This window comes from Lontra canadensis, unplaced genomic scaffold, assembly GCF_010015895.1.
Source record: "Lontra canadensis isolate GAN:19392208 unplaced genomic scaffold, GSC_riverotter_1.0 scaffold25, whole genome shotgun sequence".
In the NCBI taxonomy this organism is placed as follows: Eukaryota; Metazoa; Chordata; class Mammalia; order Carnivora; family Mustelidae; genus Lontra; species Lontra canadensis.
The window spans coordinates 10,811,551-10,829,964 of NW_022631019.1; the positions used below are offsets into that span (position 1 = coordinate 10,811,551).

The 18,414-nt window shown below is 45.9% G+C and overlaps 1 protein-coding gene across 3 annotated transcripts in view; it reads left to right on the plus strand.

Moving 5' to 3' along the window:
* Positions 1 to 16,291, plus strand: part of DNAJC16 (DnaJ heat shock protein family (Hsp40) member C16) — a 40,352-nt gene extending 24,061 nt beyond the window's left edge. For all 3 annotated transcript variants that reach the window (XM_032863480.1, XM_032863479.1, XM_032863482.1), the window contains 8 exons: positions 8,687 to 8,817; positions 10,182 to 10,365; positions 11,232 to 11,414; positions 11,569 to 11,645; positions 13,068 to 13,148; positions 13,253 to 13,351; positions 13,921 to 14,091; positions 14,594 to 16,291. In XM_032863480.1, coding sequence (XP_032719371.1) covers positions 8,687 to 8,817; positions 10,182 to 10,365; positions 11,232 to 11,414; positions 11,569 to 11,645; positions 13,068 to 13,148; positions 13,253 to 13,351; positions 13,921 to 14,091; positions 14,594 to 14,993 — 1,326 coding nt within the window. In that variant the 3' untranslated portion in view covers positions 14,994 to 16,291. The remainder of the gene's footprint in view (positions 1 to 8,686; positions 8,818 to 10,181; positions 10,366 to 11,231; positions 11,415 to 11,568; positions 11,646 to 13,067; positions 13,149 to 13,252; positions 13,352 to 13,920; positions 14,092 to 14,593) is intronic.
* Positions 16,292 to 18,414: the final 2,123 nt, after the last annotated feature.

Here is an 18,414-nt window from a genome sequence, read left to right on the forward strand (position 1 = left end):
AAATCACTTAGATGAGGTCTGTAGGAGAATGAAACTTGACGTAGACGTAGCACAGACTGAAGGCTCTCAGTAGATGTCCGTTCTAGACACGCCTAAACACTGATCTCGATTTTGCGACGTGTGTGTGTGTGTGTGCGCGCACGTAGGAAAAAGCCGGAAATATCTCTTGATGGCAAAATTACATATTATCCTAATACTTGGGTTTTCAAAAATCCCTTTCATGAACATGTATTACTTTATTTCTTTAATGTTACTTTTAATTTTTTTTCTTCTAAAATTTTTTTTCCACATAATCTCTACACCCAACGTGGGGCTTGAACCTGCCACCCTCAGATCAGGAGTCAGCATGCTCTACCAACTGAGCCAGCCAGACACCCCTATATATATATATATATATATATATTTTTTTTTTTTTTTTAAAGCAGTAGGAAGCCTCTGACTCATCCTCTCTTAAAGGAAGCTAGAATGAGAAGTTCTAAAAAATCGCTTCTTTCATTCACTTCATAAACATTTTGTTGCCTGCCTGTTGTGGAGGGAATACAGAGGAGCTCTGACATCCAGAGTTAGTCTTTGTCCTCACGACTCCATCGAAGGAGAGAGGCCTGAAGGCAATTTCCATCCACCAGCCTGGGTGACTCACTCCGATGTGAACATAGGGCAAGGGCCCTTGAGGCTGGGACTTCGGGAAGGACATGGCGTGAGGCAGAACCAGATGGGGGAAGGGGACAGTAAAGCGAGAAGGGCAGGTTTAGAAGAAGGTAATGAATTCAGCTGTGGATGTACAGAACGCGAGTGGCCTACGGGAAGTCTGAGGGATGGTGTCCACCGGACAGTGGGATGTAGGGATCCAGGTCTTAGTGGGCTGGGGAGGGAGGTCTGTAGCTCCTCAGTGAGTGGTGAGAGGCAGAAGTCCCCAGTGGGAAGCCATCTCCCAGGCATTGGTAGTAGGTGAGGGGAGGAGAGAAGGGGGCCAAGGACAGATTTCTGGGCAACCGCAGGCAGTTAAAAAGGCTGTGCCCTGCCCCGTGGCCGCTGAGGAGCTGAGAGAGTCAGGAAGAAAACATGCCAGCGGTGAAGAAAGGAAAAGAACTTCTCAATTCAGGATTTATCTATGAAGACTTCCGAAATTGCTTTTCAGGAATAGCTTCTCCTCTTGAGAATGATTCATTTGTCCCTTGGGGGAAGTCGTAACTCAGATACATTTACAGAATTACTGGCACAGGGGCGCCTGGGGGGCTCAGTCGGTTAAGCATCCGACTCTTGATTTCGCCTCAGGTCATGATCTCAGGGTTGTGAGATCGAGCCCCGCACCCAGCTCGGTGCTGTGGGTAGAGCCTGTTGAAGATTCTCTGTAGCCCTCTGCGCCTCTGTCCTCCTGTGCACACACACACGCTCGGTCTCTTGCTCTCTAAAAAAAAAAAATTACTGGCACAATGGATACTTTTCCAGTTTGCTCCTGTGGGTCTGAAACCAGCACCGCCCCACGGCAGGTGACTTAGTAGGTGACACTGGCGGCCCCGCTTGTTCCGTGGCGCACTTCTGAATGTGTTGTGTTTGGGCTGCAGGATTTACGGCCACGTGCTAATTTCTTGATTCTTTCTTCCCTCGATGGGCATTTTGGGGCTTTAGGAGCCATGTTTCCATGAACATGGGCGTCTCAGTCTATCTGGGTTTCTCTAGGACAGCAGTTTGTACAGGTTCACAGACCCTGGGGTGAGGGTGAGAAGTCTGTGAGGTCAAAACAGTCTTCCTAATAACATAAAGACGTAATTTGTCTTTTAGCTCTGTGTTGACACTTATGCTGATGGTACGAGAGCCATAGTGAGTGAAACTGCCAGAGCGCGGCCCCATGTGCGGCCCCTTGCGCAGCCCAGTGCACCAGCCAAGTCACATCCCAGTGCATAAACCCAGGCCTGGGCCCCAGACCACCAGTAAGCTGCTGTTTTTCACTCCTAAGCACTCACCATAAACACAAACAGAAAGGGGCGCCTGGGTGGCTCAGAGGGTTAAGCCTCTGCTTTCAGCTCAGGTCATGGTCTCAGGGTCCTGAGATCGAGCCCCGCACCGGGCTCTCTGCTCAGCGGGGAGCATGCTTCCCCCTCTCTCTCCCTGCCTACTTGTGATCTCTGTCAAATAAATAAATAAATCTTAAAAAAAAAAAAACAGAGAACAAAAACAAGGGTGCCTGGGTGGCTCAGTGGTTAAGCCGCTGCCTTCGGCTCAGGTCATGATCTCAGGGTCCTGGGATCGAGTCCCGCATCGGGCTCTCTGCTCAGCGGGGAGCCTGCTTCCCTCTCTCTCTCTCTCTGCCTGCCTCTCTGCCTACTTGTGATCTCTCTCTGTCAAATAAATAAATAAAATCTTTAAAAAAAAATTTTAAAACAAAACAAACAAAAAAAACTTACCGCTTAATGCCCTTGATAAGGCAGTAACAGGGATTTATTTTATTTTTTATTTATTTGATAGACAGAGATCACAAGTAGGCACAGAGGCAGGCAGAGAGAGAGGGGGAAGCAGACTCCCTGCTGAGCAGAGAGCCCGATGCGGGGCTTGATCCCAGGACCCTGAGACCATGACCTGAGCCGAAGGCAGAGGCTTAACCCACTGAGCCACCCAGGTGCCCGTGATTAATTTTATTAATAAATAATAGACTGGCTCTCGAGTACTCATCTTTGGGGTGTCTTGAACATCCTGTGTGACAAAATGGGAAGTGGATAGGAAACATGCTGCCTGGGAGAGTATGAAGGCTGTTGTTGTTTGGTGGGTAAGCGTTGGTGTGATGACTTAACTCAGGAGTTCTGAGTTTTGAGCTAGCGCCTTCTTTAACGAAATGTTATTTTTACTTGAAAGAATGACTGACCGACAACTAGGATTATTCCGACTTGGGCTTGGGGCAGATAGTTCCTAAACAGTGAGCACAGTGAGCCTAGCACTTCAAGGGAAGCAACTCACAGTATTTGTTGCCAGTGATAAAATTCAGGCTTCCAAGAACATTCGAAATTTGAAAAATTTGTATCAGCCATTGTGAGCTTCTCGAAACTTATGAGATTGGTTCATCAGTGTGGTGTGCTTTTTTTTATATGTGTAATAAAATTTGTCAGCATTTGGAAGATCGGTGAACCAATATTTTCCAAATGAGTAAAAGATCCATTTTCAGGGCAAGGTGATCAGTGAACTTGAATTTAACAAAGTACTTAAAGTTCACTGAGTCCAGGGGTGCCCGGCTGGCTCAGTTGGTAGAGCCTGTGACCCTTGATCTCAGGGTCATGAGTTCAAGCACTATGTTGGACATGGAGACTAAAAAACAGAGCGTAAGTGTGTTCTGGGACCAAAACGTTTTGGGAACCATTGCTTCCTGGGTATGTCTGGTTGCAGAATTGCTAGGTCCTGGGGTCTGCACATCTCCAGCTTTTCTAGGTTATGTGTTTTCCAAAGTGATGTTACCGGTTTAGATTTCAGCCAGTCACGTGTGCAAGTCTCGTTGCTGCACATCCTCACCTACACTAGTTCAGTGTAATTTCTCGAGTTGACTGGTTCATGGTATCTCGTTGTGATTCTGCCCTGCGTTTCTCTTCATCACAAGGAAGCTAATGATGGGCCTTTTGGGTTTCCCCTTTTGTGACAGGTCAAGCGTCTTACCCATTTTTTCCTATTGAATTGTCTGCCTTTTTGCTAATGATGTGTAGCTAGTGATTTGTACAACTAAAATCATGTGGCGCATACCTCGTGTCTGGCTTTTGTCAGCTTGTTTTGTGAGGTTCAGACCTGTTGTCTGCGTCTTGGTGTGGACAGGCTACAGTGTTTCTGTCCTGGCTGCTGCCGACAGACTTTGTTCTTCCCAGTTTTTAATGATCTGACCAGTGCTGCTACGACCATATTCTTGCCTTTGGTGTCTTTCTGATGAATATATGTTCTTACCTTTTTTTTTTTTTAAAGATTTTATTTATTTATTTGACAGAGATCACAAGTAGGCAGAGAGGCAGGCAGAGAGAGAGGAGGAAGCAGGCTCTCCGCTGAGCAGAGAGCCCGATGTGGGGCTCGATCCCAGGATCCTGAGATCAGGACCTGAGCTGAAGGCAGAGGCTTTAAGCCACTGAGCCACCCAGGCGCCCCTGTTCTTACTTTTAACATATTCACTCCTCTCAACATTTTCCTTTATGATTGATTAGTTCTGTTTGTTTACTATTTAAGAGACCTTCCCCTACATCAAGGTAATAAAGATAATCCCTTCATAGAGCATCTAAAAGCTTTGTAGTTTGGCTTTTTTACTTAGGTATTAGCCATTTGGAAAAAGTATCGATAACTCACAGAGCAAATCCTCCCACTTTGTTTTTTGGATTTTAGGAGGATGGGGAAGTTTCTTCAAAAGCATCTCGGGCTATTCTTGGTCTTTTGTACATTTTATATACACATTACATTCTGTCAAGTTCCATCAAAGCAAACAAGTGTGTTGGGATTTTACTGGTTTTGTACTGAGACTTGAAATCAGGGTGGGGAGGGTTGCCTGTGTTGCTCAGTGGTTAAAGCATCTGCCTTTGGCTCAGGTCATGATCCCAGGGTCCTGGGATCGAGCCCCACATCAGGCTCCCCGCTCAGCAGGAAGCCTGTCTCCCTTGCCTCTCCCACTCCCACTCCCCCTGCTTTGGTTCCTCTCTCGCTGTGTTTCTGTCTGTCAAATAAGTCAATGAAATCTTTTTTAAAAATCTAATTAAATAAATACAAATAAATAGTGCTCGCTTCAGCAGCACATATAATAATACAAATAAATAAATTTGCGGAGAATACACATCTTGACAAAATTGAGCCTTCCCACCTATGAGTGTCGTATATATGTTTTCATTTGTTCAGGTGTTCTGTAATATACCACTATAAGCTTTTGTAATTTTCTCTATGAAGATCGTACCTTTTTTCCAGCTTATTTCTTGATACCTTGTATTTTTTATGGTATTGAAAGGGTATCTTTTTTACTACATTTTCTGTTTGCTGGTATTAAGTAATACAATTAATTTTTTTTTAAGATTTTATTTACTTATTTGACAGGCAGTGATCACAAGTAGGCAGAGAGAGGGGGAGGCAGGCTCCCTGCTGAGCAGAGAGCCCCATGTGGGGCTCGATCCCAGGACCCTGAGATCATGACCTGAGTTGAAGGCAGAGGCTTAACCCACTGAGCCACCCAGGCGCCCTATACAATTGATTTTTTAAAGATTTATTTTTAGAGTGTGCTTATGAGTGGGGGGAGGGGCAGGGGGAGAGGGTGGATAATCACCAGCAGACTCCTGACTGAGCACAGAGCCCTACAGGCTGGAACCTGCAACCCTGAGATCATGGCCTGGGCTGAAACCAATTGTCAGATGTTCAACCAACTGAGCTACCCAGGAACCCCAAGACAACTGATTTTTAAACACTGACTTTGTGTCCAAAAACCTTGCTAAACTCTCTTCCTGATTGAAATGATTTATCTGTACCATCTTTTGGGCTTGCTAAATACACAGTCATATCATCTGAGATTAATGGCAGTTTTATTTCTTTTTTATCCAGCCCTTATTTCTTTCTTTTTCTTACTTTATTGGTGACCTCTGGTGTGACATGGAATAGAAAGGTAGTAGGGGTGCCTGGGTGGCTCAGTCAGTTAAGCGTCTGCCTTCGGCTCAGGTCATCATCCCATGTGCCTGGGATCCAGCCCCGCTTTGGTCTCTATGCTCAGCGGGGAGTCTGCTTCTCTCTCTGCCTCTCCCTCTGCCTCTCCCTCTGTGCTCTCTCTCGCTCTCTCTTTCAAATAAATAAAATCTTGAAAGAAAGAAAAAACGAAAGAGAGAAAGAAAGAAAGAAAAAGAAAAGGAAGAAAGAAATGTAGTGATGGAGGGAGGGCCTGGGTAGCTCAAGTCGGTTGAGCATCTGACTCTTGATTTTGGCTCAGGTCATGATCCCAGGTTCCTGGGATCAAGCCCCGTGTCAGGCTCCATGCTTGGCAGGGAGTCTGCTCGAGATTCTCTCTCTCCCTCTCCTTTTACTCCCCTTCCCCATCATGTGCGAGCATGCGCGTTCTCTCTCTCCCCTCACCCAAATAAATAAATCAACCAACCAACCAACCAACCAACCAACAAATAGAATCTTAAAAAAAAAAAAAGAAATGTAGTGATGAGGGCATCCTTGTTCTTGATCTCCATGTCCCCAGTATGATGCTTTCAAAAGGCTTTCTGTAGCCACCTTCATCAGGTTACGGAAGTTCCCTTCTATTTACGGCTGACCTGAACGGTATTAGTGTTTATCAGATGGATTTTTCCATTTCCATTTTTCCATTTCCATTTCCAGCCATTGAGATTATCCTGATTTTTCTTCTTTCTTTATTCTTTCCTCTTCTAAAATGTGCTAAATACATTAATTCATTTTCTAAAGTTAAACCTGAGTTCATCAAGATAAGTCCAACAAGATCATGATTCGTATTATGCTCTCAGCATATTGCTGGGTTCAGTTTGCTAATATTTTGTTGAGGATTTTTGCCTTTGTGTTCCGAAATGAGGTTGACTTCTGACTTTTCTTTCTCCTGATGCCTGTGTGAGGCTTTGCTTCCTGAAGTGAGGTGGAAGCGTTGTCCCTTTTTCTATTCTCAGGAAGACTTTATGTAAGATTGGATTGTCCTCTTGAAAGTTTCATCAAAGCCATCTGTGACACCATCTGGGCCTTGAGTTGGTGTTTAAGGAAGGATCTCTGACTGCCGCCAGTTCACCTTCTTTAACGGTTACGCAACTATTTAAGCTTTCTATTTTTTCAGATACTGCTGTATTTTTCTAGAAATTCTTCTATCTCCTCTAAATTTTTGAATTTAAGTGACTTTTTCTTTTAACTTTTACAACATAGCTGGTGATTCCTCCTTGTCACCCTTAGTAGTGGTTTTTTTGTGCTTCCTCATTTGCGTCATGGGTTTTACCAGAGGTTTGTCCATTTTATTAGCTCTTCCAAAGAGCCAGCTTTGGCTTTGTTAATTCTTTATTTCTTTTCCTTTTTCTATGTTTGTTTTGCTTTGTGGATCTCTATTTTTTTTAAAGATTTTATTTATTTATTTGACAGAGAGATCACAAGTAGGCAGAGAGGCAGGCAGAGGGAGAGGAGGAAGCAGGCCCCTGCTGAGCAGAGAGGCCGATGTGGGGCTCGATCCCAGGACCCCAGGATCATGACCCGAGCCCAAGGCAGAGGCTTTAACCCACTGAGCCACCCTGATGCCCCATGGATCTCTGTTTTTATCTTTATTATGTCCTTCTTTCCCCTTTCATATTTTTGCTGTTCCCTTTTTTTTTTTTTTTAACTTCTTGATTGGGCATCTAGGTCATTAAATTCTTTTCTGTTTTATTCGTTGTAACATTACCCTCCAAGTATGGCTTTATCTGCACCCCAGGGTTTATAAACAGTACTTTCATGAGTCATTCAGATTCACAGGGCATCTGGGTGGCACAGTTGGTTAAGTGTCCGACTCTTGGTTTTGGCTCAGCTCATAATCTCAGGGTCGTGAGATTGAGGCCTACATCGGGCTCCACGCTCAGTGGGGAATCTGCTTGAGATTCTCTCTCCCTCCCTTTGTGTCCCTCCCACTCATTCTGTTCTCTCCCTCTCTCTCTCAAATAAATAAATACTTTTTTAAAAAATTCAGAGTATTTTCCTAATATCTAGTAGGCTCTTCTTAGGTAAGTAGGTGATTTGAGTGTGTTCCTTAACATGTAGAGATATTCTTGTTGACATTTTATGTGGATTCCTAGGTTGTGGTCAGACAACCTGCTGGATGTATAATTTCAGTCCTCCAAAATGCCCCAAAATTAGTGATAACAAAGTGGCCATGATATAGTTTTATAGTCTGCCTTTTATACTTAGTCACTTTGGAGTTTATTTTTAATTGTTCAGTTTGCTCTCCATCTTAAAGGGAAGTCAATTTGCCTGGAATTCAGAATGACCTGTTAGGGGCACATGGCTGGCTGAGTTGGTAGAGTGTGTGACTCTGAGTCTCAGGGCTGTGAGTCCAAACATTGGGGGTGGAGCCTATTTAAAAATCTTTTAAAAAGAGGCACCTGGGTGGCTCAGTGGGTTAAAGCCTATGCCTTCAGCTCAGGTCATGATCTCAGGGTCCTGGGATCGAGCCCCGCATCGGCCTCTCTGCTCAGCGGGGAGCCTGCTGCCCTGCTCCCTCTCTGCCTGCCTCTCTGCCTACTTGTGATCTCTGTCAAATTAAAAAAAAAAAAAAAAAGGCTCTTTAAATCTGCCAGCATATAACCATATACAAAAATACTTCATTGGAAAGTGCACTTGATTTTCCTTTGGCCTGAAATAGCTTGGTCGTTGTTTCCAGCCCTGAACTGTTGAAATAGATCACCAGTGTTTATTTACTCACACAGCTCTGTCTTGTTTGATGTATAATTTAGCCCGGGTCAGTTCTTTTTCTAGTTCTTTTTTTTTTTTTTTTTTAATAATTTTTTTCCTTGAGTATAGTTTACATACAGTGTGACATTAATTTCACATATATAAGAAAGTGATTCAGCTTCTCTGTATGCTGTGTTCACCACGAGTGTGGCTACCATCTGTCACCATACACCGCTGTTACAGTATCATGGGTCAGCCACATTTTTTTTAAGCTTTGAGTAAAGCTCATTTGCAGTGCGAAAGGGCATAAAAATCAACTGTTTTCTTGGTTTTTCTGCAGGCCCGAGGTATGAAGAAACAGGTCATTGATGACTTCATCACCCAAAACAAGTATCTGCTGGCAGCCAGGCTCACCAGCCAGAAGTTCTTCCATGAGCTCTGCCCCGTGAAGCGGTCTCACCGACAGAGGAAGTAAGGATGCCAGGCTCTGCCTCTGCTTGTCGCCGCAGGAGAGTGGACATGTCACACTTCTCTACCGGGCAATTAAACCTCTGCCTGTGATGTCAGAACTTAACTCTTTATGTTAGTAGTGGGGTGTACAAGTATCCAGGGTGCCAGCCTGGCCCCAGGGGCGGTCAGAGAAGATCTCCCTCATTCATAACCCTTTAGCTAAGGCCAAACGGATGAGTAGACTTTAGCCAGCTGTCAGGGAGAGCCTGGGTCCCTCTGAAGAAGTCTGGATATGGACATGTCACTGTTTCTAGTAGAAGGTTCCATGCAGAGCGAGCCTTTGGAGGCCTAGGGTAGGGGGCTGGGAAAACACTAACTTTCGGAAAGTGTAGGACACTGAGGAAAGGTCGAGAGAATTAGCTGGGAATGGGAAGGCTGAGGCATACTTACTCATACAGAGTATCTAAAAAGTCTAGAAACACAAAGGAAATATTTATTAGACCCCTTTCAGATTAATCAGTCAGTAGCTTTAAATGTAGGACTTTTTCATCATGCAACGTGTCTAGGTATGGAAGGAAGGAAAACATTCTAGTCATCGTATTTGAAAATACAACTCCAATATTGATTAAAATGGGAAAACTTCCCTATGTTTCCAGATATTTCTGATTCCTTTATAAGACTAAGGGAGAAGAAAGACTTGAATTCGATATAAAGAAGAATTTCATGGACTCAGAGATTGTGTACACGGCTTTCAGAAACTATCCCAGATCCATGCACTTCTCACCTTTTTTACTACCGCCACCTCTGGAGACCCCCATGCTAGCCTCCCAGCCAGGCTCTGCTTCCATTCCATTCTCTTCCCCTCTTGGGCCATCCAGGCGGTTCTCCACACAGCAGCCAGTGATCTTCCTGGAACTGTGTGCTGGGTCCAGTCTCTCCCCATCCGGGGCTCTTTGCACTTGAGGTTCTCTCTGCCTGGAATGCCCTGACCCCTTTCACCATATGGCACAGCCCGTCTTTGCTCACCTCTGAGAGGTGACGTGTTCCTGTGCAATCCGGCTAATGGCCCAAGACAGATCTGACCAGTTCTGCCTGTTGTGGAGACACTTGAACAGCCGGCTTCTGGAAGGATTCAGAGGCCTTTGCCACAAAAGAAATTCCCAAGTGTGATAACGTTTGGTTTGGGGAAGCTGTCACCAGTCTAGAAGAGAAGCAGGTCACTGATGACTTGGAAATCGTCTCTCGTCAGAGACTTCTGACGTACAGCTTCCATTAGTAAAATGTATTCGCTTCTGTAAAACGGGCGAGCCTCTTCTTCACCTTCTCTTGTTCTAGCCTCAGCCTTGGAGATGGATTATAAAGTCTTCTCTTCTGTCGTTGTGCAGGTACTGTGTGGTTTTACTGACCCCCGAGGCTACCAAGCTGAGTAAACCCTTTGAGGCTTTCCTGTCCTTTGCCTTGGCAAACACACAAGACACAGTGAGATTCGTGCACGTCTACAGCAATCGGCAGCAGGAGTTTGCCAACACCTTACTACCAGACAGTGATATGTTTCAAGGAAAATCAGCGGTGAGTCATGGATTCTCTTCTTAGTCCAAGCTCTTGACACACTTGTGGTACCTGACCTCTGTTTCTCCCTTCTTTGACAGTTTTGAATACAGATTGCAAGAAATCCAGAAAACTCTGAACTTATTTTGAAGACCTACTCTTGAAACAATCTTTTACCCTAGTGATTTCACCCCCTAGATTTTCAGCATTAGATCTTCCCAGAAAGCATCTTTCTTATGAGTAGAGGTTCAAGAGCAATCAGTTTTCAACAATTTTTTTTTCCCCATGGCAGGTGTAGTCTTAGAATACCTAGTTTGTAAGGGACACCTGGGTATCTCAGTTGATTAAGTGTCCAACTCTTGATCTCGGGGTCTTGAGTTCAAGCCCTGTGTTGGGGTCCACATCCACTACTTGAAAAAAAAAAAAAAATAGAATACCTAGTTTGTAAAATCTTCCTTAGGCAGTAAAATCTCCCTCCTTCTGCCTCTTTCATTTCATTTTAATTGATCCCTCTTCCCTTCCCCTCCTTTGTCATCACTCTACAGAAGCATTAAATTTTTCCCTGTCTTTGTCATCATTTTGGTAATAATGGAAAATCGTCCTAAAAAACTCAAAGTTCCTTATTACACTTTTAAGTCAGAAGTTACAGGAAAAAGTCTACTCACAAGAAAGAGCTTTAACTTTTAATAGAAACTTTGGAAAGTCACCATGAACATGGTGTCCATTGTCAGAAAGAACTTAAATCTCGTGCACTTACTTTATACTCATCCATATTCCTGTTCGAGCTTATTGGTGCCTTCACTGGATCCTTTTTACCATCCTCCTTGAGAAAAAAAACAAACAAACAAACTTGAAGACTTGTAACGGTTTCCGGCCTTTTCCCCCAGGTGTCTATCTTGGAGAGGCGCACCACGGGAGGAAGGGTGGTGTATAAAACGCTGGAGGCTCCCTGGACAGGGAGTGAGAGCGATAAGTTCACACTTTTGGGCTACCTCGACCAGCTGCGCAGAGACCCGGCTCTGCTGTCCTCGGAAGCTGTACTCCCTGACCTGACGGACGAACTTGCGCCTGTAAGCATGTGGCCCAGGAGAGGGGGCACCGGGCAGGGCTGGCAAGCTCCCAGAGCCAGAGCAGAGGCAGGCAGCACGCTGTGCTGGGCAAGGACCTCTCTGCCCCAGGCTCTGGGGCTCAGCCCTCACCATCCCACATTTTCTCTGTCCCTAGATCTTTCTCCTCCGGTGGGTCTACTCTGCTTCTGACTACATCTCAGACTGCTGGGACAGCATATTTCACAACAACTGGTAGGAGTATTGCTAGATGGAATTTCTTTTTCTCCATCGATAGCAGAACCACTGTTTTTCTCTTGAATCTGTCTTTCTTTGATTCCAGTGTATACTCAATACAGGCAAGTGCAAGAATGTTTACATGTTTTCAACGACTGTTCCCTTTATCTTTTTTATTTTTTTTTTAAGATTTTATTTATTGGGGACGCCTGGGGGGCTCAGTTATTAAGCATCTGCCTTCGGCTCACATCACGATCTCAGAGTCCTGGGATTGAGTCCCATATCTGGCTCCCACTCCCCTTGATAGTGTGCTCTCTCTCTGTCAAACAAATAAAGTCTTTTTAAAGATAAATAAAGATTTTGGAGCGCCTGGGTGGCTCAGTGGATTAAAGCCTCCACCTTTGGCTCAGGTCATGATCCCAGAGTCTTGGAATTGGGCCCCGCATCGGGCTCCGCTCAGCAGGGAGCCTGCTTCCTCCTTTCTCTCTCTGTCTCCCTCTCTGCCTACTTGTGATCTCTGTCTGTCAAATAAATAAATAAAATCTTAAAAAAAAAAAAAGATAAATAAAGATTTCATTTATTCATTTGACAGAGAGCAGCAAACAGAGGGATACGTATTTGCTGATTGCCCCCTCTTATTTTTTGTGTGTGTTTGCTGATTGCCCCTTAACCCCTGGGCCTGTCTTCTACGTCGCTGCACCCCTGGTGCCCAGCCCAGGGCCCGACACACGTGGAGGCCCGTGTAGAGATGTACAAGCCAGTCAGTGAGTTAACCAGAGAACGAAGGGCTCTCCCACTCCCACCCCCAATAATACCGTGAGCTCCTGAAGGGCAGAACCTCCTCTCATTCATGTTTGTGATTCCTGGCACCCGGCACAGCTCCTGAAAAATGGCAGGCCTTTGAGGAGTGTTTGTGGGTGAATAAAATTTTAGAGCACCAGTCCTAGAGAACGTCATGAAAGGTCAACATTTTCTTCCTCCTCCACCCCTCTGGGCCACGGCTGAATTATTCCAGCCAGGGGAAAAAAATAACAATAATCAAAGTAAGGGAAACATTTCCACAGACTTTCTAGTCACCACCCTTGATATCAGAATGTTCTTCCACGTTCACAGCATAAATCCTGTCACTTCCTTCTGCGGAACTTACCAAGCACACCTTGTTCTATTGAGACAAGATAATCAGACTCTTAGAATAAGCAATCCGGATTAAAACAGTGAGGGAAAATCTCGTTTTCCCCACCCCCGTGCTCACCCTCCAAAAAAAAAAAAACAAAAAAACCTTACTTGTATGAAACCATAACGTGTTTATTGATATGAAAGCCTTTGGTTTGGGGTTTTTTTTGGTTTTGCCTGAGCCACGGAAAAGAAACCCAGTAGCATTCACGGGCAGAGCTCAGCAGCCCATCTGGGGCTGACCAGAGTTTGTTAACTCCGTTTCAGGCGGGAAATGATGCCTCTCCTGTCCCTGGTCTTCTCTGCCCTCTTCATCCTCTTCGGCACCGTCATCGTTCAGGCTTTCAGGTAAACGGCTCCGTGGTTCCCAGCCCAATTTCTCAAGGGTGGGCCCCAAACCTCGGGGTTGTGTGTACTGTTTCTTTCCTAAAACTCCTTGTTTCTTACTTTAGTGACTCGAATGATGAGCGAGAATCCAACCCTCCGGACAAAGAGGAGGCCCATGAGAAGGCCGGGAAGACCGAGCCAAGCTTCACCAAAGAAAACAGCAGGTTTCTCTTAACAGGACACTAAACCCCCCCGCCAGGCAGGAGAGCCACAGGCCGCAGAGTCCGAGAGCGCGGTGTGCGAGTACCTAGTGTCTGTCGGCTCTCTGGGTCCCCTCCTCGTGTGTGAGATGGGAATTTAGGGAAGAGTCAGCTGCTGGGTAGTGTTTACTGAAACCCCGAGGCCTTTAGACACAGGACCTACTTAGATGCTGCTCAGTGCCTCCAGGCCCTCAGTCTCAACCATGATAATGGGAACAGGGGGCAAAGCGGGTCCGAGTTGCTAGATGACCCAAAAGCAGAGAAGCCTGTGTCACCATAACCATGCGGCTCCCCTTCACCCTGTCCTAAAGCCGCTTCTCCACCAGCTGCACTGCGGCATCCGAACGGCCCTCTGTAGGCCCAGCACCACCAAGCGGGGACCGTCCCCATCCCGCCGACGTGTCAGGCTCCAGAACATTAAATGACATCCCTAGTCTGGTTGGAACGTAACATTTTCTTCCTCTTGTTTCTTTTCAAAGTAATGGCATTCCCCTGTCCTGAGACTGTCTTAATTCCTCGCTATTTCTCCACAGCAAGATTCCTAAAAAAGGCTTCGTGGAGGTAACTGAGCTCACAGATGTAACCTACACCAGTAACCTGGTCCGCCTGAGGCCAGGCCACATGAACGTGGTCCTCATCCTGTCCAATTCCACCAAGACCAGCCTCCTGCAGAAATTCGCTTTGGAGGTCTACATGTTCACTGGGTAAGCACGTGTGGGAGAGAGGGAGAGGCAGAGGGAGGAGGGGACCGAGGAGAAGGTCGTCCTTTCCTCTGTGACCATGAGGGGCTTCATGCATGCGATGAGATGTCGGCTGTGACCTTTCGAGCCCAGAAACCAAAGCCATCACGAGGGGTCCTTTCTCCCCTCGACTTCGTGTCCTGGTGCTTCCGAACAAAGGAGGTTGACTTCTTCCCTGAGTCTTCTTCCCTGAGCATTTCAGGGAACTCTGTCCTCTAGCTCTCGTGTGTTTTCCTGAAGCCAGGCACTGAAAGTCATGCAGTGGCACCCAGCACGGGGTCCGGAGCGGACTCTGACAGCCGTCGCAGAACCCCTCACGTCCCACAGGAATCCTCCATTCTTCCCGAATTGGGGCCCCGTCCGACACCCAGTGTCCCTCCTCGTATTTGAGATCTGAAAAGATCTTTGTGTTCCCCGCGGTTCGGGCTGCGGGCTGTGCACTAAACGTGCTGTGTCCTTCCACCAGGAGCAGCTGCCTGCACTTCTCCTTCCTGAGTCTGGATAAACACAGAGAGTGGCTGGAGTACTTGCTCGAGTTTGCGCAGGACGCAGCCCCGATCCCCAACCAGTACGACAAGCACTTCATGGAGCGCGACTACACGGGTTACGTGCTGGCTCTGAACGGCCACAAGAAGTACTTCTGCCTCTTCAAGCCCCAGAAAGCAGTGGAAGAGGAGGAGGCCATGGGGTCCTGCAGCGACCTTGACTCTTCCCTCCACCTGGGCGAATCTCGAGGGAAATCTTCCTGTGGCCTTGGACCCAGGCCCATCAAAGGGAAATTGAGCAAGTTGTCCTTATGGATGGAGCGCCTGCTTGAAGGCTCCTTACAGAGGTTTTATATCCCATCGTGGCCTGAGCTAGACTGAGGGAGCTCAAGAGAGACTTTAACTCTTCAGGCTTTTTAATAGGCCCTTGGGAACAGGTCTTTTCAGGACTCCACCTATCACCACGGACAGAGAATAGATTCTAGATTATTCTTCCGGAACAATGTCTAGAAGAATCTTTCCTTTGTCCTGTTCTAACCTAGGAGTGAAAAACACCTCAAGCTGAATTCCCTAGATCAAAATATTTTGCTTTGGGTTTTTTTCCCCTTCATTTGAATGCCGCACTATTTAAAGTAGACTGCTCATCCCCTCTTCCTTTGTCATCCCTGTCCTGTGCTCACACCGCCCTCCCCTGTCCTGTCTCTGTGCTGGGGGAGACGCACAGGGCTCCAGGCAGCAGCAGGGCCTGATGGAACCCCTCCAGCCTGGAGCGCTGGTCGGGTCCCCACCCCCACCCCCGCTGTGCTTCCGCCCCGGCGCATGCTGGTATCAGTGGGACCGACAGCCCACACAGCAGCTTCTAGGCCCTGCATCCTGAAAGAGGCCTGGTTCCAAGCAATCTCACAATCGGTCCTTTTCCCGGTAGCCAGTGGCTAAAAGTGTATTTGGGGGGTATCCCCCTGCAGCAGCTTGTCAGCCACGGTTTTACAAGGCTAGGGGCAATTGGGGATCCTGCATGTGAGTTTGGTTTTCTTCCTGAGACAGGAGAAGGGAGGGCTGAGCAGTGACAGAAGTGACCCCTTGGGGTGTCCCCATCGGCCGCCTCCCCAGCGCTCAGCGTAGCCAGGGAGGGATCCGCACGGCAAGAAGTACTGTAATGACTTTGAGCCATTTACGTGTCTGTCTCACAAGCCTTTCTGCCTCTGTCAGTTGTAGGGTATGAATCTTAGGAGCCATAATTTGTAGTCTCGTTCTCTGGACTTAGAGATAAGCTGCTATAAGCCAGTAGATGTTAAACTCAAGACACCTACCTTATGCCCGCCTGACAGGCGTCAGGCTCCAGGAACCTCTTCCCTCCGAGGGTGTCTCTTTAGTAAAATACCAGACATGTCTTTGTATCAAGGAACTTAAAGATTTCTCAACAATGTATTTCGAACACTGTTACCCCCAAAAGTCCTGTAACTTTGAGCCCTCTTTTGTGACAAGTAAGCAAAGACTTGTTCTAGAATCCTGTTTGGCAAAAGGCTTCCTTTGAGCTTCTGGCCTATATTGTGGTTTCTCAGTTGCTTTCACTCTTAACTCACAACTGCTTCACCGGTAACAGGGTGCGCCCTCCCGCCAGCATCCCGGCTTCCAGAGCCCCAGTGTGCTGTGGACCACACCCGCCAGTTAGAGAGTTTGCATTTTCGAGGGGGTGGGGTGCCAAAACCACCAGTGGAGTTTGAACAGCCTTAGAGAGCGACCAGTTGAGATGTCAAAGCAAATTGCCCTTTTGTAAAGCAAAGTGTCAGAATCAGTGATGGGACGTTGACTCAGTATTTCTTTAATCATCAATGCTAATTTAAACTAAGCCATTTGGATCCTGAATAATTTGAACACTGAGCTACAGTAGCAAGTAATAAATTATTGAAGCCCAGGAATTCCTGTCGTTTCCATGGAGTCTATAGCTTTATTTAAAAAAAAAAAGAAAAAGAAAAAAAATCACTGCCAGGCTTTCCCCGCCCCCCCAGATGCTTACTCTGGTCGCTGTGTCTCCTGGCACCTGGCCCAGGCAGGCGTGATGAAGGGATTCATTTGGTTCCTTGATGCACCAGCCTCAAAATTATTTTCTGGGTCTTTTATGGCCAAGTCGCTGGTGTGAGTTGTGTTCTGGTTCAGTGGTGGGTTTTTAATTTCTGGTACCAATGGGAGGGATCCATGACCTTAATTTCTGAAAACCAAAACCTCCCCAGATTGTTCCTTTTAAAAATGTTTCTCATTAAAATAAAAAGCACCTTTAGACAGAAAGCTGCACCCTCCATTTGTATGAAGAAAGTAAAGTGAGAATAGAGAGGATTAAAAACATTCCCGGTGAATTTTGCAGTCCAAAAATTATCTCACAGGTCTGTTTGGGGTTAGAAGATATATCCCCCGAGAGGATGCTAGGAAGGTTCTACTTTAAAGTGAACTTTGCCCTTGACCACCCAAGCCTTTCCTCATGAATGTTTCCATGAATCTTTTTACTTCTCTGTCAAATGTATGAGCCATTGACATGCTCAGCCAATGCCACCATTTCTCCTTCTCTCATGTGTAATCACACAGACGTAATTTTGGTTTTAAGTTCATTTCTTGGTCTTTGAATATCTTGAGACTGACAACATTGTTTTATTTTTAGAAGTAGGCTTTTCTGGTTGATATCACCTATGTATCATGTTTGGCAGCTGGGGGTGAAAACTGACCTAAAACAAGTCTTTGTAGAATATACACCTACTTAACAATTTTTTTTTTATCATTCAGGTGCAGGTGGCGTAATTTGTCTAAGAGATTGTCAGCTCTGAGTCAGCAGCATTTCAGTGAACAGGACTGCCCTGACTTCCGCTGGGCACCACGGTTTCTCTCTCTCTCTCTCTGCCGTCACTTACTGACCATGAAAATTTGGTCGTAGTTTTCAAATCAATAGGTTGATTTCCTCCTCACTCAGTACATGAACGCTTTCCTGATTTAAAAAGAAATGAAATATGAATTTTTTTAAGTGATTTGCTCTGTTTGGGAAAAAGAGATTAGAAGCAAACAGTCCAACTTTTTTCCTAAGTAAAATTCTTTAAAAGCTGATGCAGAATATCTTTGCAGATGAAATATCGCTCCCGTCCAAATGCCTGACCTTACCCCTTGAGAACAAAGGCAGTGTGGCAGCTGCTGAATCTGTCTGTTCCATTTGTCAAGGAGAAGGATGGAACTTCAGAGACCGATCTGAAAAGAAGGGGAATATTTTGCACTTTTGATACTCTTAGGAACAAATAACTTATTTGGCCAATGGTGTCTTTTTTTATGTTGTTTTTGTTTTGTATTGTGAACAGGCACTGAAGCTGATGTTATTTTTGTTTTGAGAATATTACAGACTGGAGAACAGAAATAAACTATTTTAATGTGTGATGATTACGTGTCGCTCTTGCATTGGGAGACGATGATCTGCTCGCGGACACATTACTGATGCAAACCGAATTTGCGCGTAACTCAACCCACGCGTGAATCTTCTCAGCCAATTTCGGGAGTTACTGTCACGGCGCATCAACTCCAAGAGTAGATAACACAAAACTGAGGCAGGGAGAGGGTTAAGGAAATGTCCCCAAGGGCTCTCTGGAGGCCACCCGATGTCTGGCTGAAAAAAGATGTCTGGCTGAAAAAACATTCCGTGCATCCCATGGGCTTTTGAGCAGGAAGTTTATTAGGATCTGCATGTTACTTTCATTCAAACTTCTTGTTTATGTTCATGGTGGTCCTAAAACCCAGATACAGCCCTGAGTCCCTCAGGAGGAGCCACCGT